Source organism: Populus euphratica, unplaced genomic scaffold, assembly GCF_000495115.2.
Source record: "Populus euphratica unplaced genomic scaffold, PopEup_1.0 scaffold499.1, whole genome shotgun sequence".
Lineage (NCBI taxonomy): Eukaryota > Viridiplantae > Streptophyta > Magnoliopsida > Malpighiales > Salicaceae > Populus > Populus euphratica.
Genome location: NW_011500376.1, coordinates 111,954 through 134,832, shown reverse-complemented (window position 1 = coordinate 134,832; position 22,879 = coordinate 111,954). Strand labels below are relative to the sequence as shown.

General features: G+C 29.3%; 3 protein-coding genes and 1 long non-coding RNA gene across 8 annotated transcripts in view; 2 read left to right on the top strand and 2 right to left on the bottom strand.

The window, feature by feature from the left end:
* Positions 1-861, top strand: part of LOC105114189 (uncharacterized) — a 9,617-nt gene extending 8,756 nt beyond the window's left edge. The window contains exon 2 of the long non-coding RNA XR_840079.1: positions 469-861. This is a non-coding gene — a long non-coding RNA (uncharacterized LOC105114189). The remainder of the gene's footprint in view (positions 1-468) is intronic.
* Positions 1-2,217, bottom strand: part of LOC105114191 (transcription elongation factor B polypeptide) — a 5,088-nt gene extending 2,871 nt beyond the window's left edge. Inside the window, exons 1-5 of one of the 4 annotated variants that reach the window (XR_840082.1) lie at positions 2,007-2,216; positions 1,931-1,948; positions 1,444-1,643; positions 1,209-1,346; positions 1,049-1,127 (exon numbers count right to left, since the gene is read on the bottom strand). Coding sequence is in view for 1 of the 4 variants with exons in the window: in XM_011010664.1 (XP_011008966.1) it covers positions 1,049-1,127; positions 1,209-1,346; positions 1,444-1,614 (388 nt within the window). In the remaining 3 variants the exon portion in view is untranslated. Of the gene's footprint in view, positions 1-1,048; positions 1,128-1,208; positions 1,347-1,443; positions 1,648-1,930 lie in introns of all 4 variants that reach the window. The other 3 variants (XR_840083.1, XR_840081.1, XM_011010664.1) reach the window with 3 other exon arrangements.
* Positions 2,218-7,586: 5,369 nt separating this feature from the next.
* Positions 7,587-9,932, top strand: ENT1 (equilibrative nucleotide transporter 1). 2 transcript variants are annotated; one of them, XM_011010662.1, is made up of 3 exons: positions 7,587-7,619; positions 7,655-8,305; positions 8,983-9,932. In XM_011010662.1, the coding sequence occupies exons 2-3, from the start codon at positions 7,744-7,746 to the stop codon at positions 9,711-9,713; spliced, it is 1,293 nt and encodes a 430-aa protein (XP_011008964.1). In that variant the 5' UTR covers positions 7,587-7,619; positions 7,655-7,743; the 3' UTR covers positions 9,714-9,932. The 2 variants fall into 2 exon arrangements, with proteins under 2 accessions (XP_011008964.1, XP_011008963.1); XM_011010661.1 differs by having other exon boundaries at positions 7,587-7,623; positions 7,659-8,305.
* A 3,007-nt stretch (positions 9,933-12,939) lies between these two features.
* LOC105114186 (Nucleic acid-binding, OB-fold-like protein) lies at positions 12,940-17,669 on the bottom strand. Its single transcript, XM_011010660.1, has 5 exons — positions 17,168-17,669; positions 16,705-16,931; positions 13,888-13,988; positions 13,107-13,301; positions 12,940-13,072 (listed from the first exon to the last, which is right to left on the bottom strand). The coding sequence occupies exons 1-4, from the start codon at positions 17,462-17,464 to the stop codon at positions 13,222-13,224; spliced, it is 705 nt and encodes a 234-aa protein (XP_011008962.1). The 5' UTR covers positions 17,465-17,669; the 3' UTR covers positions 12,940-13,072; positions 13,107-13,221.
* Between the last annotated feature and the right edge of the window lie 5,210 nt (positions 17,670-22,879).

Genomic DNA, 22,879 nt, shown 5'->3' with positions numbered 1-22,879 from the left:
GGCTCGCATCACCAGGAACAAAACCGTGAGGGCGGAAGGCCCAAAGCGAACAATATACAGTAGGTTGGGCTGGGCTGTTACATGCTCAATCAAGTAAACGGGTACCTTGTTCACTCAGGAAGTAACTTTTACAAAACCTAGCTCCAAACCCTAAAAATTTCACTCTAGATAAGAAAATTCCATATTAAGAATTTCTAATTCAATGAAAAACTTCATTACATTTTAGAATTATCCATTTTTAAGCTTCTACCACAAACTCAATCATTCAAGAAACTACATGTAATTTTTCTGGTAATAGTCTTTAGCACATTAAGCTTCTAAAAGGTCACCAACATTAAAGGCTGCAAATATATGAGAGGAGAGGGAGAAAAAAAAAGTTTCATCAAATATATTTCTTGACTTCAGTAACAAAAAATTGTGACAGCATCTCCTAAAACCACCATCTAAATTATTCCTCTTTCCAAACACATACATTTGCTTAAAACTGTGCACAGAGATATGAGAGATCTCAGTAAAAGAACAAAGATGTTCTCAGGGAACAAAAAGGAGTTTGTTTTGTTATATATTAAGCTTGATTTGAATACAAACATATAAACTAATAGGATGTTTGACCAAACCTTATCATCCCAGCGTTCAACACCTTGATACAATAGAGCAAATTCAACATCAAGAAAGGGAAAAAAAACAAAGTTGAAAGCAAAATAAGCATATGCTGCTCAGAACTAAAGACCAACAATTGGTTTTTAGTCTGGGTAAAGTACAGCCTTATACGAGTGATTAAGATGCATTTCTAAGCTTCAGTGTTACCTGCATGAGACTGCTCTCAGAACTCACACCCACAGTTTAGTAAAAGTGGCCTTTAAGTGATCCTAAATGCAAAATGCATACAGCAAAATACACCATAGCACGAAACAGCATGAAGTACAAACAACTCACTGCTACACCATATGACATACAACTAATAAACACAAATCCCTTATAGAAAACAAAATAAAAAATCAACAAGTTAAGCTTTTTTATGTACTTTGAAAATAAATAAAAAACATACTGTCATCTTCTTTTTTGTATAGTTGCCTGATTCGAGAACCTAATTTGTTCTCTGCCTCCGCAATTTCCTTCAGCTTTGCCTAGAAAGAAGTCATTCCACAAAGTTTTATAGGGGAAAGAAGTTTCTTATGAGGAATTTTAATTTTCCAGATGGAAAGTACCTCGTATAATTGTAACCATCGAAATGAAACTTTCTTCTGCCTCATCCTCTGAATCACAAGATCAGTACTCCTCTCACCGAACTGTTTCTCATAAAATGTTTTCCACAGCTTATCAGTTACTGAACTAAGATCGCGTCCCTGAATGAATGAAACAAAACAAAAAAAAAAAGAGAAGGGAAAACTTGGATTAAAATTAAAGAAGTTAGGAGAAATAAAGATGGTAGTAAATTCTTACAACAGTACTCTTCTCGATGTGCATCAGCTGATCCACTGTACAATGAGGTAAGATGCGGTCAAGAAGATGTAAATCAGTTTCTCCAACATCTCCTAGGTACTTGACATTCTCTACTGCTAAACTAACACAAAGATCCACCAATGAAGGCACTTTCCTCTTAGTCCTTAGCATACCTTTTTTTTTTCTCAGATAAACACTGTCTACCTGTTGCAAAACAGCACAGTTTATTTATTATTCAATCATAATCAACACCCCGCCACCCCCCCAAAAAAAAAAAAAAAAAAAAAACAAAAGGCCAATTCACCTTATAATCTATGATTTTTTTTTTTAATTTAAGAACAATCAAAATTTATCTGAAACTCACTACAAGATTCTAACAAACACAGCAATCCATCGAATCTAATCTGATCTGATTACCTCAAAAAAAAAAAATTGGGAGATCAAAAGGCAAACAACATATCAAAAACAAATATGCTTGCTTGTTTACCAATTAATTAATCGCAGGCGACAATCTCTCGATTTAGGCTTCTCTGATCACGCATGCGCAGGCAGGTATTTCATTGGAGCCTCTGCCCGGTGTGTGCGCTGTAGGGCAAGGTCGGGTCGAATAATTTGTTGAAGATTGACCAATAATTTTCCTTCTAGAAATGGACGAACTGGAAACCAAACAAAATTTCAGTAGCTACCAAGACAATCCATCCGTTTCTGCCGAGTGCCAACACAAGGAGATCGGCTCAGATACGAAAGGCCAAAAAAAAGAGATAAAATAAAAACAAAAAACGGCACCGTTTGCATGATACGGTTCATAATTACCATGACGCATGCGAGCCTGGTTAACCGATTGAAAAACTCCGACCCGCCAGATGTCTGCAGACAATAGCAACTAGTTTAATAACATGTAAATATATTTGTTATTGTGATAGATTTTATAATTATAATTAAAAAAATTATTATATAAAAAGTATTTTTAGTTTAGGTTGGTTTGTTATTTATATATATTTTGTTAAAATTATAATTAAAATTGAGATTAAATAAAATATAATTAAATATGTTTGGTTAAAATGTTTTAAAAGTTGAGGTTATAAAATATATATATATATATATATAATTTTTAATTTAAATATTGTAAACTTAACTATTGTTATTATATCATGAAATAAATAATACTACATATAAAATATTTTTTATTGTTTCATTAAACTATCTATAATTCCAACACGTACGAAATTCATTTAACAAGAACTATAGTTTCTATAGTTTTTTTAGTGTGTAATAAAATCAAGTAAAATATCATCAGAAACAAAATTGAGATTACAATCAAATTCTGCAAATGTTATATCATTATGTGATTCCTTTTAATTTATGTAGTATCATTGAATAATGTTAAACACTAGTTTTTCAAATGAAAAATAATTAAAAATAGAAAAAATTAGATTTTTTTACTGGATCGAACCCGATCCAATATATTTAAGTTTGGGCATATTTAAGTTTGGATCGGACCCGATCTGGCTATGAATAGTAAAAATTGAATTAATTTACTCTCCACAGACAGCATAAAAAGAGAAGCAGCTTGAAGCTGCTTTCAATTAACCTGAGTTTTAAATGCAAATTATATCGGGTTCCATAAACAATAAATTATATTTTATAATTTACCAAACATTTTTTTTTCTATGATTTACTTCAAAAGCATAAGCAACCATAGAAACAAACACCCTCATCCAACTTGTATGAAAGGAAAAAAAAAGTGATTTAGCTTTTAAAGAAATTTCAAGGTGATATAACTATTTTCTTAACATCAAGATAACAACTTATTGGATCAACCCGGGTTTCGTGACTTTTCTCATTTAACCTATAACCTAGATCATGGAATCTATTTGATAACTTTATTTTTCTAAATCTATTTTTCACTTAATTACATGATAACAAAACATATACCATTGTAAAATCGAATATATATCAAATGTTATGATATTTGTTTGAAACTTTGATAAGATTATAGAAGACAAAAGAAAATAAATTATAAAGATTAATTCAAAATTAATTAAATATTGAAGGATTAAATTGAGAAAAAAAACTAATACAAAACTAAGATTGAAGGATTAAATTAAAAAAAATCACAAAAAAAACAAAAAAGTAATGAAATTAAAGGGGAAATTAAAAGGATAAAAGAAGATTGAAAAAAAATAAACAAACTATGGAGCTTCCAAACAATGAAGCACCATAAACTTTTATAATTGTCTTACAAGAGAGTATAATAATTACATCAATTTTAAAATAAAATATTTTGTTTATTATTAGTATTATTATATCACACAAAAATAGATGGGGTTTTTTTATGCAGGATTTTATTTTTTGTTTTATACACACATAAAAAATAAAGAAATGAAACTGAGTTGGGTAAGATAAACAAATTAGATATTTTGGATTAGGTGCTCCCGCTTGGTGGTGGGTTTGCTTTGCTTGAAGTCACTTACTTTTATTTGTCACTAGATTTATGTTATGCTTTGGGTTATACTAATTTTTTTTAATAAAAAAATTAGGTATTACTAATTTCTAGTAAATAAAAAAAAAGTAATACAGGGATTAACTTGATATGACTTAATAAATTTAATGAGTTCAAAGTTAGATGATAAAAAAATAATATATATATATATATATATATATATATGCGTGTGTGTGTGTGTGTGTGTGTGTGCAAAATCAAGCTCTAACAAAATAACAAGACGTTTATTTAAGATCGTGATAATTTTATAAAAAAATAAAATAAAACAAATCATGAGAACCAATTAAAAATAAAACAAATATCGAATGAGGAATTTGAAAAAGAAATTCAAAAGAAAAACTTAACACTAGAGTATAAAATTGAGAAAAATCAAAGAAAAAACAACCAAAGTACATAAAAAAAAGGGCTAGATGTGGCATGCTTGGGACCTTAAAAAAAAAAAAACACATGCACATGGGTCTCGAAGTTCAAGTGCCTAACTTTTATTATTATTATTATTGTTATTTTTAAATTCATCTATGCTAGCTTTTTTTTGAAAAAAAAAACAATAAGTTGTCATTGTTGTGCCTAAATTTTAACAATCAAATGGTCAGTAAAAACTTAGAGAAATGGTGTTTTACACCTAAATCTTCATTTTTCAACCATTGTTTTCACCAAAAAAAATATACCTAAAACAACTACTTAGAGATCCAAGTAAAATCATTTATGCCTTCAAATAAATCAAAATATATCCAGAAATAAAAAATCAATCTGAAACTCAACTTTTTGCTGAGAAATCTATTATTTCATACAACTTGAAGCCAAAAGAAACACCTAATAGAATCCCTCTCATCAAATGAAACTTGTTAACACTAATATAGATTATTTTAGTGGTTGGAATCAATCTCAACTAACAATTTTTTTTTTATCACTTAAATATGATGATTTTCTCACTTTTACCTCAAAACAAGGATAAAAAAATAAGAGAAATTAAGTTGGACATAAAGGAAATTTTAAAAGAACTAAAGTGATCGAAAAAATAGGTAAATTACAAACTAAAAACATCAAAGTAAACTTTTTACATTAATTTTAATACAACCACCTAGTGTCTTCATGTTTTTTTTAGTTTGGTCTCATGTATTTTAATTTTAACATTTCTTAATAAATTACAAAGCAATAAAAGTTCATTGCATACACCTTGAAGTTCAAAGGTTTTGAACCCCTAATGCCTTTACACTGAGGATGTCAAATCCTTCATAATTTTTTTAACAACTAAGATACTAACACACACATATTTAAAGGGTGTTTATTAAAAATAAACACAATAAAATAATTAAATGAAATTTGGATAAATTAGTAATTGATAGTAAATATATATTCAAAATGATATACTAATTAAATTGTCTAAAGAATTTAAAATGAGATTTTATAATCGATTTTAACGTTGAAAACAATATTTAACAATTTCAAGATAAACATCAAGTTATAAAGTTGTAAATTAACTTTTTAAATTAGTTTTACATGTCTTGATTAAATACTTGAATAAAAATTTATTATATATTAAACTGCAATGTACATTTACCTTTTTGTGTTGATTTTTTCAACTTATTTTTATCAATCAAGCACATGTAAGTTTCCTTTTAGACCTTTAGCCTTCTTTGGTTAATATGTATTTATTATCAAAAGAATATATATCAACTAGAAATCCTACATCATGTATATATAAAAAAGATTAAATTTATTTTTGATTAAGTCCTACAAAACATTGATTTCATATATTAAACTTAATTTTACCAGAACAAATAATTAGCTATAACTAATGACATTTTAATTGGATGACTAGGATGAGTAAATGACTATTTTCGATCAATAACATTTTAAGTGGATGACTAAGATGAATAAACAATTGGTTTCAGCTAATAACATCCTAAAAGGATAGTTGAATTTGAGTGTTATGAGTTAGTTTAAGAACTAATGTGTTCATATATACTACATTTTGTACATACTAAGGCAGTGTTTGGGAACGTGGTTGAACCTGCGTTCTCAAAAAATTCAAAAATTTTTTATTTTTTATTTTTATTAAAATTTAATATGGTTTGTATGTTTTGGATCGTTTTGATGTGCTGATGTTAAAAATGATTTTTAAAAAATAAAAAAACATTATTGGCATGCATTTCAGCACAAAAAGTTATTTGAAAAGCAACCGCTACCACACTACCAAACACACTCTAAGTGGAGTGTGTTTGAAAGTGTGGTTGCGGTTGCTTTTCAAAGTATTTTTTATTTGAAAATACATTAAAATAATATTTTTTTTATTTTTTAAAAATAATTTTTGATATCATCACATCAAAATAATCTGAAAATACTAAAAAAAATATTAATTTGAAGCAAAGAAGAAAATAAAAAAAATTTAAATTTTTTCAAAAACACTTTTAAAACGTAAAAAAAAAACAAATAATAATAATACACATCAATCCCATACAATTATAAGCATTTATACTAAATAAACACAATTCCTTTTTCACTCCTAACTTGGCCAGCCCCATAGGCCCTCAAAACACCAAGCTTACTTCATCAATTCTTTGAGATTTTATACCTTTCCTAATTTATTTCATTCCAATGGATTCAATTAAGATTAATTTTATAATTTTTTTTAATTTTCATCCAAGAACTTTAAATCAAAATTTGGGTGTTTTTGATCCAAATTCATTTAATTTCATTAAAACTTGGATAAAAAGATGTAGAACACTTTATCAATTGATTTTGTATACTCTCTAAATTTCTACCATATTTTTCTTCTTCATCCTTATAAGAAGAAACAGATGGAGTTTTTAGCTTATTTACAATTTTCCTACTCCTTTTTGCCTCTCCAATATCTTTAGTTATTTCTTTTAGTTACTAATATAATTTGATACTAAAATTTATTTAATTCATTCATGATTAACTTTCAAGAAACTTCTCAATTTCTTATATTATTTATTTATTTATTTATTTCATCCAAATTTCTACTATAATTGAAAATTCACACTTAATTATTTTATTTTTCACTATTAGTGTCCACTTCTATTTTGAACAATTAGTTACTTATTTAAATTCATTTAAAATATACTCTACTTCAATATTTTCTTAAAATTTTAACCTGGAATTTACATTATTTGGTTCATGTGCTCCTTGTTGTTACCTATATTTGGGATTCAATATAAACAAAAAAAATAAAAAAATAATTGAAGATAACATATCAATAGGAAAAATATACTACAACGCTTATGAAATTTTCAAAAACTAGTTAAAAAAAAATTAAATATACAAAATAAAAAATAATTTCACAGTATATTTTAAAGATGAAGGTCTCATTCAAAACAAAAATCAATTTAAAAAAATTTAAAATTAAATATTTAAAAACTCAATTAAATTTTTTTAAAAGTTTATTTGAATTTATTGAGAGTTTAATGATAAGAAAATTTGATTTTTAAAAATTAAGTTAGGTTTTAATTGAAAAAAATTAAAATTTAGAAGTGAATTTTAATATTTAAAAATTAATTTAATCAAATAAAAAATTAAATTACATAAAAATTAAAATTTAATATCCACGTAAAGAGATTGAAAAAATCTAAAATTCAAAACCACGCATCTGACGACTAAAGTTAATTAATTACAGGAAAAATAAAATCAACTTCTTCCTCCTGTTACGGAACGCATTAATAAATATTCCTTTCAAATCTATGACACCGCAACAAATCCGTGAAAAAGGAAATCCTTCACGCACAATTCTCTCTCATCGAACCCCAGAGTCCGGACCCAAATCCAAACCGTACCCGATGGGACTCACCAACACAGAACCCGACACTGAATCCTCTCTCCTCCTCCCCACCACCGCCGCCGCCATCACCACCACCACCACAAACAGCACCATCTCCCAACAAAAAATCCCAAAAGACACATTCCAGTTAGCCTACATAATCTACTTCACTCTAGGCCTCGGCTTTCTCCTTCCATGGAACGCATTCATCACAGCCGTGGATTACTTCTCTTACATCTACCCAGATGTCTCAGTTGATCGCATCTTCTCCGTTGCTTACATGCTTGTGGGCCTGGCGTGTCTTGTAGTGATCATCCTTTTTTATGCACATAAATCTGATGCGTATTTGAGAATTAATCTGGGTTTGGGTCTTTTTATTGTGGCTCTTTTGGTTGTTCCTGTTATGGATGCTGTTTATATTAAGGGTCGGGTCGGGTTGTATGATGGGTTTTATGTTACTGTTGGGGCTTTGGCACTTTCGGGTATGGCGGATGCTTTAGTCCAAGGTGGACTTATTGGTGCTGCTGGTGAATTGCCTGAGAGGTATATGCAAGCCGTTGTTGCTGGCACTGCTGCCTCTGGTACTATTTCTTGAATTGTTTTCTAAATCTTTCTTCGTTTATTGTAGATATAGTTTATAAGGATCATAATAATTAATTTCTGGGTTTCGTTTTTGCATTACTGCCGAATTAAATAATTGATAACGGTATGAACTTGGAATTTTGTTTTTGTTTCTATTAAGATTGTAGTTAAATTTAGTGTGATGATTTGCCATTTAATGGTAGTTGCCTGTGCAAATTGTGAGCTGAAATGTTGTATGTTATGATGCTATTAAAATTTAATAGGCAGTTCCTTTAAGCAAAAACTAATGCAAACCTTAGGATGTAATCATTTCTCAATGGACTTGTGACCTTAAATAGCAAGAAGATTGGATGGTTTGGTTGCCTAACCAATCTACCCTATGATAAGCGTTAGCAGCAAACAAAAAGGGCTTTTTCAACTTCATCATCTCTCCTTTGAAGAGACTTGGAATTATGTTCGGAAAGTTTGTCTCATGCTGGAACAGATTAGAGCATGTTTTTAGTTAGGAGTTACCGAGTATCTACTGCAATCATTAGTGTGTTTCCTATATATGCTAGATCTTAATCATGTGCTACTAGGATAGGATGTAATGATTATCTATGTGTTGTTGACTAATCATGCAATGAAGCTCCAATTTTTCAAAGTACACTTTTAACTGTGTAAGTGTTAAATGCAGGGGTCCTTGTTTCTATTCTAAGAATTTTAACCAAAGCTGTATATACACAAGATTCCCATGGTCTGCGAAAAAGTGCGAACCTCTACTTTGCTGTTGGAATTGTAGTTATGGCCATCTGCCTTGTCTTTTACAACATCGCACATAGACTGCCAATTATGAAGTACTATGCTGACTTGAAAATTCAGGCAGTGAATGAGGACAAAGAGGAGAAAGGTTCCTTGACTGGAGCTCGCTGGCGGTCAACCTTGTGGGAGATTGTTTGTAGTGTCCAATGGTATGGGATTGGAATTGTCATCATCTATGTTGTAACTTTATCGATATTCCCAGGATATATAACGGAGGATGTGCACTCTGAGATTCTCAAGGATTGGTACTCAATCATCCTCATTGCTGGCTACAATGTGTTTGACTTGGTTGGCAAGTCTTTGACCGCTGTCTATCTCTTAAAGAATGCAAAGATTGCCATTGGTGGTTGTTTTGTAAGATTGCTGTTTTATCCTCTCTTCTATGGTTGCTTGCACGGTCCTAAATTCTTTCGAACAGAGATCCCAGTAACAATACTCACGTGTCTTTTAGGGCTTACAAATGGCTATTTGACTAGTGTTCTGATGATTCTTGCTCCCAAGGTTGTCCCCTTACGGCAGGCAGAGACTGCCGGAATTGTGATAGTGCTGTACCTTGTGGTTGGCCTTGCTACTGGATCAATTGTAGCTTGGTTTTGGGTCATCTGATATCGAGGCATATTATTTGTATTTTCATCTCTTAACAACCGCTGTCATTCCTCTTTGTCAAGCTTCATGTTAAATCTAGGATGGGCTGTCAGTTTCCATTCTGTAAAGATTATTTGTATGTAAACTCGTTGAGAGTAAATTCTTTATGGCCAATCCCCAAGTTATGTATTGAGAGTCCTTTTCCTGCATGGATTCAGTGAACAAACGTTTTTCTTTTCACTTTGTTTGCTGCGAAGTTTCTTTTTTTCAAGAATTATCAATTCCATCTCCAGTAAAGGAACCATTTTATCTGTTTTCTTATCAACATCGGTCCCAGCATTAGCTTTAAAGTCTGCACTTGATCCTTTTATAAAACAAAAACATTTGTCTTCGATTTTACTACTTTGTAGAAGCCAAATGTCTGAAGCATCCATCACCAGAAAATATAATTTCATGTTGAGAAATCACCTCTCAAAAATTCAGAAAATTGCTTCATTTCTTGAAATTTCATAACATTGTCCCACCGAAATGTATGTTCGTGTTGTGTTGTATATAGAGAAAAATAACAAAATAAAAATTGTATTCAAATTATATATAGCTGTTTTAATTATATGATATTCTTGATATACACAAATATGTTTTTTCCACCTAATTAAATTAAATGAAATACAAGAATAAACACAACAACAATAAATATTTTCACTATTAGAGTCCATTAATAACGAAGTTTGACATTGAACATAAAAATACAATAATATCCTTAAAGATTATTATAACCATTCCATAAATGACGCTGTCTTAATCAAACTTGTTATTGCTGAGACATTTACAATATTCTAATTGTGCTTATATTATTTTTTTACAGAAAGATGTGAAATGCATAAGCTTTTATTAAGCAAATCAGAAAGAAAATTTTAAAAACCACTACTCTCATGAGTTAAAATATGAGAGAAACTTGAAACTAATAGGTAGATTTTTATCAAATAACATATATATTGAACTAACTCATAAAAAATTTTATATAAAAAGATTATATATGTGTATGAAAAAATTTATATAATAATTGTATAAATGATTACTTAGATTTAAAATTACAATATTATCTTATATAAGAAGTATTGTGTTTTAATCATTATCATACATTGTTCTAATTAAGAATAACAAATAAAAAGATATTGGGTATAATATAAGCTATATAAATATATTTTAGTAATCAAGAGAGAATTTATTATTCTAAGTGAATTAAGAAAAATATTCTATTTATTTTCAAATAGAAATAATAAGGACATGTACAACAATGTTATGTTAAGAACTCATAATGATATAACTCATAAAAAGGTGTTATGTTAGGATTAACAATAAAATAACCCACACACGAGAATATTTGTGATGGAGAATGGTTTCTTAGTGAGGTCTATACTTGAGAACAAGTTTTTATAAAATTAGAAAGACTAATATAAGAGTTTTTTTTTAAATAAATTAATATTTTTCTTAGTTTATGTAATTTAATTTAATTTAAATCTTTCTTTTCCCTTGTATTTTTAAGCTTGTTATTTTTTTTTTCTATTTGAAGGGAATGATTTTTCTAATTTATTTTTTTTCTATTCAACATTACTAGGGTTTTCTAGATTTTTTTCTATATAAAAAGTTGCAATAACTTTTTAATAAATGAGACAAGAGAGAGTAAAAGTTAAATATTTTTCTATAATTATGATGTTTTATATTTTTAAAGTTTTGAATTATAACAATTCTCGTTGTATTTTGTTCTTGATTGCATCACAAGATCATAAAACTCCCCTACTCTATTCTAAGAGGGAGATTTTTATCTTTCCTTTGCATGATCTCTCTTCTTTTGATAATGAGTGAGTAGAGCTGCCTCATTCATCTAGTGAATTTAACATGAAATCAGAATAAATATCTTTAGAAATCCCTTCAATATTTTCTTAAAAAGAAAAAAACCTAAGCTGTAAACAACGAACATAAGAAAATAAATTACCCCATTTGGGTGTGTGAGGTAATCCCTTTGTTATGGTCACTGTGTAAAGTATCTTCGTAAAGATGGATGGAGCATGAGGAGGAGTAATAAGGACACAAAAACAATTATTTTTACTTTTTAAAAATTATTTTTAACATCATCATATTAAAACTATTTAAATAAATAAAAATACACATTTAATTTATGCTTGATGAATGAAAAAAAAAAAAAACTACAAGCCAGTCTAGTTAGGCTTAGCCTAAATGGTCTACATTCTGGTTTAAACACTTGCTTGAAATTGGAACTCGTATCAACCACCTAAGAACTTAATAATCTTGTGAAAATTCCTGAAAAGCTCAACGAACAGCACACACCACAAGTTAGGCATGACGCTTTACTCTCTTATTCTTACATATGAATTGTTAGTTTAACACCTACTTTTTTCATCCATAGCTATTTTTCATTAACTTGTCTTCATAATAAGTGTTTATCTTTTTGCAGAATAACCACATGTCTCACCAATGATACAATATGACATAACAATTAATAACTTATTTTCTTAACAATACAAGAAAACTATTATTGTCTATCATTATATGGAAGTAAACTCATATAATCGATTGTATAAATACATTAGATCACTGGCTATACAAAGAATTTATTTTCTAAAATTTTCAGTATCTTTTTTAAAAAATTCAAAATTCAAAAATTTATTTCCTATGTGTTCAACTATTAATAGGCACAATTCAAAATTATTGATTAATTCTTCTCATTAATTAATATTAATGTTTTATTTTAAAAAAATTACAATACACAAAATAAAAAAGAAAAGGGACTAATGTAATTTGATTTTCTTGGTCACTAAGCAATTAAAAGGAAACAACAAAAAAAAAGAAAAGATATTCTACCTATAAAATGGTGATCGAATCTCACACAAGAGGGGAGGCCAAAGAAAAAAAAATCTTCCCCATATTCTCTCCCTCCACATACAAAAACCCTAACCTAGCCACTACCTACACTGCCATTAACCATCACCCGCTACCCTTCAGCCCCTATCCTCACCACAGTCAGCCACCGTGACCCCATATCTCTAGCCACCATCACATTCAAAATCATACAAATACATAAAAATATTAATTTTAAATAATTTGTTTTTCAAAATTAAAAAAACACTGTTTGAAACGCAGTTACATGAATAACTTGCAAAGCTACCAGGTGCTCTTCCGAGGAGGCATAACCCAAATCTTAAATAAGAGCTTGTTGCAAAAGTTGTGAAAAAATGACCAGAACCCTGGCCACCTGAGCCACACCATCATACCATGAAACTGCTAGCAGTTCACATCAATTGCCAGATAAAAATAAGAAATTGTTGATTCCCAGACCTCCCATGCTACCGTCACGCAATGTTTCATACCATGGAACTGCTACCGTCACGCAATGTTATAGAAATTTCACATTTGTTCTACCTCTATTAATCTTGAAATAAACTGAGAAAATAACTACAAATGTGCAAGCCAGTGTTATGTTAATACTTGAGCAGTTCTAGCTACACTTCTAGTAATAGCCAAGACCTTTCAACTCCGATGAACTGGCTTGCTGATCATTGGCACCTTTTGCCAAAAAGACAAGCCGACCTGCGAAGTCCAAAAATAAAGTTAATCTCACAGATTCTAATCTGGTCGAAAGAGGTTGACTAAAGAGAGAATACCTCTTTAGATCCAACAAGAATAAAGGAAACCAGTCAGTCTTTTTATTTTTATTTTTTTTAAAAAAAGCTCACCAGAACTGTACTTGACCAAAAAAGGCAATGTATAGTAATTACCAGTGCTTCAAAAGATAAAAAGAATTATTAACTGCGTTGTAGGTTTATTTTTATAATTCATAATCAATCCAAGAAATCAATAGAAGAGTAAAAGAAAGATGCCTCGACAAGAATTTGCCACCTGATGCAGCAGATCCCATTAAATTATCAGACAGCAGTTTTGCTGTCATGCATGCTTTTATCGGGAGGAGTCTGTATGTATTGACATGCATATTGACGGAAAGAAGCATATCCATCTTAATGATTAACAAATCTCCATCTTTGTAAAAGAAATTCATCAATTGCATCCTAATCCCAAACACAAAATTGGGAAAGAATAGAAATAACAACAGCAACAACAACAACAAGATCATAGTGTCTCCTCATTTTTAGTCAACGGACTACAGATGTGAACGTACCATTTTGACGAACTGCAATTTCTCTTATACGACGTACAAGACCAGTTATTGGATCAGTGAATACTTTCGTCTCCAGATTCCCCTCCACATATAGAATTGAACTACAATAAACAGGAGTAAAAAAAAAAACAATAAAAAAATAAAACTAGTCAGATAGCAACAAAGATGTCCATAACAAAAGTTAGCAGTAAACAAAAGTTAAAGTCAAATGTCAAGAAAATTCAAGAAGCACAGGTACAAAAGATGATTTCACAACATAAGAAAATCCAGAGACATGTATCACAAGAAGAGAAAGCAGGACCTTTAGGTTGAAAAAGGCCTCCCTCAAGAAGTAAATAACAAAATGATACCCATCTAGAGTTAATAAGCTAAAGACAATAGATAGGGAAGAGATTCATCACTAACTGATCCCTAACAGGCAACAAGAGGTCCCCAGAACAGAACAAAAGCTAGGGCTCCTGCATTTTCACCACTTCAAGTAGCTAATAGCAATACCCAATTGGGAAGGTTTTTACAAAGCACAGAAACTGTTCTCATTTTCTGCATTTTCACCTAGTAAAATTAGGAGATCAAACTTTTACTATAGATCACATATTGACTGTTGATGGTATAAAGAGCACTGAATAGGGCTTCGCTACATTTTAGAAATTCTATATGCAGAGTTCTTAAAACATCAAGTTAACATCTCTGCTTTTTTCTTAACATTTCAAGCAAGCAAATTCACAGCTACTATCTATAGTTATCTTAAAAATCTAGTAGAATTTACTCATAATTTTTAAATTAATATAACTCCAGCATTCTTCACAGCCATCCAGACCTCCTGATTAGACAGCTATTGCTTTACAGCTAAATAACATACATCCACCAGTTCAAAGAAAACGTATCCATATATAACGAAAATAGATTTCCTTATGTATGAGCCAAATGATTAAAGCATCATCACAGCCTAAATGCTAGAATATTAAACCCATGAAAATAAGATATACAAACTCCTCATTTAAAATGATTTTGTTGCTATAAAGACAAATGAACATAGTTTCTTCTTGCTTAGAGAAACTAGCGGGGACACCAGATATAAGACATGGTTTAATATATAACAAAATTAGATTTCCTTATGTATGAGCCAAATGATTAAAGCATTGTCACAGCCTAAATGCTAGAATATTAAACACATGAAAATAAGATATACAAACTCATTTAAATGATTTTGTTGCTATAAAGACAAATGAACATTGTTTCTTCTTGCTTTGAGAAACTAGTGGGGACAACGGTCACATATGGTCATAGATGATGGAGGGTAGCTCAACCCATTGTTCTTTGAATGGGAGATTGGGCTTTAGCCTATGTTATTAGGTTTAATTTATTTGGACTTTTATTTGAGTTTTATTACTAGATATGATGTTATTCTATTTTAGGCTTCAGCCCTTTAGTGTAATTGTTGATTGTTATAGGGTTTTACTCTTTAAATGTAATTTTTAACATTGTAGTTAGTTGATGATGAATGGATAAAAAAGTTACCAACTTTTAGTTTTCCTCCCCTAATTTTCCTCTCTTCTTCAGCTCATTTCTTTCTCTTCCTCAGCTCCTTTTCTTCTCTTCTTGGCTTTATCTTTCTCCCCTCTCACTTCTTATCAATTTTCTATTTGTGCTGCATCAGAAACATCATCTCTTAATGATGCTATGCATACAACCACATAAAATTCACACCCTCAAGAAATATGCACCACTGAACCTCAAACCACAAAGGTGAGAATATGATTCCATTCCAATTCATACAGCTTCCAAGGTTCAAAATTACCATCCCAAGATGAATTGTACCCATCCTCCCTCCCAACACCTTAACTTCCAAGATCATCTCATGTTTTGTTCCTAGAACCTAAACTTCAACGTAAGTACAAGACACCTTCACTAAATGGTTTGGCAATTGAAATTGTGATGGTATGCCATGGTATGGATGGTTTCAAAATTCTACTGAAGTTGCACTGGCATAAAAGATACTACCACTCACTGGCCACTATGATCACTATGATAACCTTTCCAGTAATAGGATCATCACTTGAAGCCAAATCCCAACATTCAAATAACTGAAACTAGCCATGTTTGTAAGTGTGTATCATCAAATCACAATTCAACTGTTGAATCGGAAAGCCCATTTTGGGATTCTTTTATCAAATTGAATAGTGAAATGTTAGATTTGGCAACAAACAAAATATGCATTACAAAAGATAAATAGCAATGCTACATGTTTATAATTCAAAAAAGCTCGAGGCATTTTTGGTACTTGATCATCCAAGTGACTTAATTAGCTTATAGTATATATAGTAATATCTAAAAGGCATCTTCTAATCTCCAGCAAACTACCAGATCTCTGAGTCTTAATACGAAGTATTAATCCTCCACAATAATGATATCACCATCACCATCTTTGTTGCCTTTGTTCATAACTACTGGTCTTTTTTCATCCCTAAGCGGAAATTTAATTTACAGAGTCTCAAATCAAAATATTTATCAAAGAAAAGGTTTCACATATATTGCCATTTGTAATATCTGGACTTATAGGATTCTTATTTTTAGTTCTTACCATCTATTTCAAAAATAGGCATTTGACCTTTATGCTACTTGAGTCAAATCATATGATTAAAGTGCATCATACTGAACCAAATTCAACCATTAATGATTAGTATAATTCATGTCCATCTGTGATTCACCACATGACTCAGCATCATTTGCAATCGAATCGAGTCAAATTATAAGATTCTAACAACCAATTCATAACTATTGTAGCATTAAAACAAATATACTTTGCTTAAACCTTACCCAGGCACAACATTCTGCATTACAACACGACCTAATCTCTCTGGGTAGACTGAAACTCGATGCCACTGAACAGCGCACCTATTTGCATACTCCCTAGGATCCTCATTCTGCAATGGCCTTCGATTATTGCGAATCCCACCAGTCCCCATTGAGAAAATCGTTATCTCCCTCCCACTCCTCAACTTCTTCTGCAATGGATGCTGCCCCACCTGCCCCACCAATATCGCCTACAGACCGAAAAGAAATCTTTATAAAGCTTCAATCTAGCTCATTTGACACGAAAAAAAAATCAAAGCCAGGAGACATTTCTCATTTCTCTGCGATTCCTAAAAGAAAAGCAGCCAAAATCCAAATAAAATAAAAAATAAAAAATAAAAAAAACACCCAGCAATTGAAACACTAAATATTAGAAAACAAAAAAACAGGAATAAGTAAACATTTTTAAGTATAATGTAGCATTTACCTTGTAAACGCCAACATCAAGGCCATTTTCAAGGGGACGATCCTGGACCATTCGTGACCCGCTCGATCCTTCAGATGTTGTTGTTGATGATGATGGTGAACTTGAGGTGGTTGAGTTGGGGACTGAGTGAGTGTCTGAGCCGTCCAATTCAGACTCTTCTTCACGAAAGGAGAGGTTGTTAGTGGTGGTGGTGGTGGAGGAGGTGCAAAAGGGCATTGAAAGCTGTGAAATTTTTGGGTTTGATGAGAGAAGGGAAAGGTAAAGTCTGCGTGAGAGAACAGCCATTGAATTTGCCATTTTGTGTGTGAGTGTTTTTTTGGAAAAAGGGGGCCTTGCTTAAACCCTAGGGGGATGGCGTTAGTGATTCATTGATCTCTTGGGATAATTCTAAAACCCTGCAGGAGATCTTGTGCTACAGCTAGTCACTAATACATTTCTGCAAATTATAGTAATCTCCCTAATATTTCATTTAATTAAGCTTTTCTCCCTCTTGGCTTTTGCTTTCTTCTTTTTTAGAAGCTCATCTTTACACAGGTCAGCATTATGTTTGTTGTTTCCACAGATATGTGTAGATATTAAATAATAATAATAATAATAATTAGTAATTTTTTTAAAAAAAAATTTACATCCTATCGTTTGCTTATATAGTTGATTTTATTTTACATATTGAGCTGAAAATCTTTAAACTCAATCAACACAAAAAAGTTTAAAATATTATAGGTTCACAATTCTAATTGTTTTAACGCATAAATTACCTTACATTTTTTGTATTTTCTTCCTTTTCCTACCATCATTTTTCCAAATCAAAATCTAGGTCGTTTTATTTCTTTATTTTATTTTTTATTTCTTTTTTACTTCTAAGTCTTTTTTTATTTTAAAATTCATTAAAAAAAAAACCTAAGCAATTACATATATGACAAGGAAGCATTAAGGAAGGGAACGAATGCAAATGAGCTCATTGCTTCATGCATGTGCTACTCTTGTGGGATCTTTTGCTTCTATGGGATTGTTCTTGTAGGAAAAAAGCTATTGTAATCATGTTATTGTCATATTGCTAGATTGCAAATGATAAGATAACACATGATATATAATGAAAAGAAACTTATGCCTATGATTTTAGTTCCATGTTGTTTTGATAAGAAGATGATGATATTAAATTATATGTGTTCTGTCTATTGATCAATTAGATAATTTATAAATTAATTTTGTTATATGTTCTTTGTTTATCCCTTCCAACGAGAAAAAAATTATAAAAGAAATTGCATTATAAATGAAGATAAATAATAGTTAATGTTTTTAAAATATTAAAATCTTAACCCTAAGATATAATGAATTAAATTAAATTAAGGATATAGAATTGAATTACAAGAAATAAAATTAAAAAAATAAAAGAAAATATAACATTAATTATTAGAAAAGAGAAAAGATATGGACAAAATGATATTGAAATATAAATACCCATTTTTTTCCCTCCCTATAACCACCAACAATAGAGAAGAGAGGGGGGTATTTTCAAGCTTATTTACAAAACATTTGAGAGGAAATCCTACAAATTGAAGGGATTTGGGTAAGATCTAGATTATGTGGTGAAAATTTCACAGCTGTTGTACCTCTATTAAACTTGAAAAAATGACCAGAACCCTAGCCATATGAGCCACACCATCATACCATGAAACTGCTAATAATTCACATTAATTGCCAGATAAAAATAAAAAATTGTTGATTCCCAGACCTTCCTTGCTACCGTCACACAATGTTATAAAAATTTCACAAATTATTCTCCCAACTAATACAATTTGTATAGATAGCCCAAACCAGATATTCATTCTAATACTATATTAACGATTTCTATAAGTAGTAATAATAAATACTCATTGTTTATAAATTAATTATATTGGATATTATATAAATTTTTAGGTACTTTGCAGCATTAAACCGAATAGTAGATCTTGTATTAATAATTTCTATATAATTAATAGCATGTTTTGTTATGTAATGTAATTTTATATCCAAAAAGGTACATAAATCTAAGTTAAGTACAAATGATGTATTTAAATTAGTTTTCTTTTGAAAACACATAATCGTAATTATGTGGAATCATTTTTAGATTTATTTACTTTAAGATGAATTTGTGTCTTGCATTACGTCATAATTAAATTAATCATCTCATTATTTGTAATATTTTTTTGACTAATATAATAATTAATTCATTTGAGTAAATATTGAAAAAAAAAGAGTTCTTATGTTGGGTTTAATACAAATAAGAAAGTTCTAAATGATGAAAAAAAAATATTAAAATTTTTATTTACAGGTTATAACAATTAGTTGAGTCAATAATTTGGTATTAAAAAATTAGAGGAAACTTTGTTGAATTTTCAATAGAAATTAAAAAAAAACACTCTTGTACTTTCAATGATAATACAATATATATATATGAAATATTGTGTAAATAAATTAGGATTAGTACAAATAACTTTACAAATCAAATGAAATATAGGAAACCATACTTGATTTTAACATATCCAAAAGAATGAACATGAGGCTAAACTAAACAGGAAAAATATAAAAAGCAAAATAAAAAAGATAAAGTTATAAAAATTGTAAACAAGAACAAAAAAATATAAATAAAAAATAGTTAAAAAAATAAATAATAGAAAAAAAGTGAATTGCATATAAAAATATATGTGTATATGAGGTTGACGATCATTTTCAATACATGTATGAACTTGCAAATCCAATGAAATATAGAGAAACCAATTTGATTTTAATAAATTAAAAAAAAAACACGAGGATAAACTAAATTAGAAAAATATAAGAAAATAATATAAAAAAGATAAGCTATAAATATCATAAAGAAAAGCAAGGAAATATATATAAAGGATAACTCAAAAAGATAAATTATAAAATAAAAGTAAATTATATATATAAAAATATATGTATATAGGGTTAACCATCAGTTCAAATACTTGGATGACCTTTTTATATTATTACATAGATGAAATCCTATGAGAACACAATTCTTAACTTTATACAAATGACTCATAGCAAATTAAAAGCTTAGAAACTTGAATCCTAATACAATTCATATCTTTATTAGCATGTCTCCTTCACAACACTAAGATAATTCCTAACTAACTTGTAACTTTTACTATTATATTTGTTATAAACTATTATTTAAAGTAGGACTTGGTTTTTTGGTCAATCACATGAACATTTATCTACATTTATCTACTTGATCAATTACTTTTTCCAGGTATATCATAATTTCTAACTCTTTTGAGCATTAATGACTTTTAATTCTCTTGGTTGATTGCTTCCTAAAAATAATCATAACTTTTAATTTCCTTGATTAATCACTTTTTAATTTCTTTGATCAATTTGAACTCTTCCCAGACTTATTCAATTTCACTATTAATGATCAATTTTATCCTTCATTTTAATATTCAACAATGAATAATTATTACTTTTACTTACTCAATATGTGGAACTTTGTCTTTGGCGTAAACAATATTTCTTGTATTTTTTTATTTTAGAGCTAATGAAAGTATATCTATTGTCATTTAAATGTTAAAATCAATTGAAGGAATTGACCATAAAGGATCTAAAAAATAAGTTATATTACTCAAAAACATCAATCATACCTTTTTATTTAACATGTCAGCTAATTAAATCATTTCAAACGAGCATAATTTAGCTAATTATGTGCAACATTTAGGTTTTCAAAAACTAAAAAATTTATATTGCAATTATTACTTACTTTATCATTTCCTTCATAAAATCTCAAACTACAATGTTTATATTGCAATTATTACCTAGCATATCATCTCTTTCATAAAATCCCTAACTCTATTTCATACAAAAACCATAAAATTTTAGAAAAGAATGTAGCCACAAACCTTAAGCTTTCATTCTCTTTTCAAAACTAGTAAATAACATCTTCAAGTTATGCTTTACCTTTGTAACCTATTTTCAAAATCACATTAATTGTTTCCCCTATCTAAACTTATGTGGTATCAATAATATATCATTAAACATGACTAAGAAATTTCTTAATCCTCTTTAAGAAGAAATTCCTAAGGAAAAATAATTATTGAAAAGAAAGATCCCCTTTTAAAACTATCACATAAATCTCAACAATAAAAAAAATGATATTCCCACATGGCTCATGGCTCATTATTGCTATTGTAAAATATATTGGATGATTCAACAAAATACAACAACATTATAGTAAGGAATGAAGATTTTTTCGAGATTCAATTGCTTAGAATTCTTACTAAACTAGATAAAGGATTACTAACTATTAGGGAACTACTAACTATTATTTCTCTATTTCATGGTTTGGTACAGAAACTTGACATTTTGTTAGGTTTTCTTTAATAAAAAAACAATGAAGTTCACATGCATTTAAAAATTTAGAAGAACTATTTATCTTCCATTTTATAGTTACCAACAATAAGATCATTGTAAAGATCTTTCCTCAATTGAAACTTCTTAATTTTCTTAATCTCATTAACTTTAAACTCTAGTAAATGATAGGAACATATTATGTAATTTCGAACCAAAACATATGCAAAACAGATGGATATAGAATCTAGATAGAGAAACTTAGAAGTTATTTTTAGAAAGAAAATTTATTTAAACTCTTTTATTATTGTAACAATTTTTTTTCTTTTTTCTTTTGATAGTTTCATAAATACATTATAAATTTTACAATATTGTGCTTCTAATGAAATTCATCTATATTCATTACTTGTATATGAACTTTTTAAAGAAAAAAATACCTTCAACTTCTATTCTATAATTTATAAACAAAATTATTCATTAATAATATTTTTTGTTATTAATTTTATATATCTTGTTTAGGGGTTTGTACTTATTTTTAGTTATTGGTCAATAATAGTCCTTGAGGTAAATATTATTAACATTACCTTAGTAGAGGATAGCCTGATATTACCGAAGCATATGTTAAGTTATCTGTAAGTGAGGCTGTTAAGCCATATAATTAGTTTGAGGATACCTATATACCTGTGGAAAGGGTATGGAAAGGGTGATACTTTGTGTGTGATCATGCTCTATTATTATTAGGGTTTTAATTGTGTTTGCTACATAGACATATAATATCTAGAATGTGGTTGAAAACTCATATACATTTATTTTAAAGTGTTCATTGTTGGAAGATGCCCTTACACTTGCCTTTGTAATATGCATGAGAGATCGATTTTATCTCTACTCACTCTATTTGAATAAGTTGATTGACCATGACCTATATTGTTTTATTAATTATCATAATATTATCATAATAAATTATATTGTTTGTGTTTTCCATCTCCAGCTAGATGACTTTTAAATCATTATTAGATAGATTCATTTATCGATAAAATAATGATCTTGTAGGAGGAGCCGTTAATGGCTAATTGGAATTTGACACAATGGTTATAAACACCTAATTGAACCATCCATCCTTAAAAATAGATATATGTTATGATGTGTTAAGGATGTAGAAATACAATCATGCCCTTTAGAGGTTAGTGAAAACTATGATGTTAAGAAATACAGCAAAGATGTAAATTGTATAGAAGCATGACTCTATCTATGCACAATTGATTAGTACTTAAAAGTGCATTTTTATCATGGTTTTATATCATCATTTTGCACTTGAAGTATCAATAACTCATTAACTAAAGTATGATTTATAATAATTGATTAGTACTT

Excerpts from the sequence above, each read along its gene's own strand:
- ENT1 (XM_011010662.1), top strand. The coding sequence starts at position 7,744 with ATGGGACTCACCAACACAGAACCCGACACTGAATCCTCTCTCCTCCTC. Across the intron at positions 8,306-8,982 it reads TGCTGGCACTGCTGCCTCTG|GGGTCCTTGTTTCTATTCTA; the intron begins GTACTATTTCTT and ends TGTTAAATGCAG.
- LOC105114186 (XM_011010660.1), bottom strand. The coding sequence starts at position 17,464 with ATGGCAAATTCAATGGCTGTTCTCTCACGCAGACTTTACCTTTCCCTT. Across the intron at positions 13,989-16,704 it reads ATGCAGAATGTTGTGCCTGG|TTCAATTCTATATGTGGAGG; the intron begins GTAAGGTTTAAG and ends TGTTTATTGTAG. Across the intron at positions 13,302-13,887 it reads AATTGCAGTTCGTCAAAATG|GTCGGCTTGTCTTTTTGGCA; the intron begins GTACGTTCACAT and ends TGGACTTCGCAG.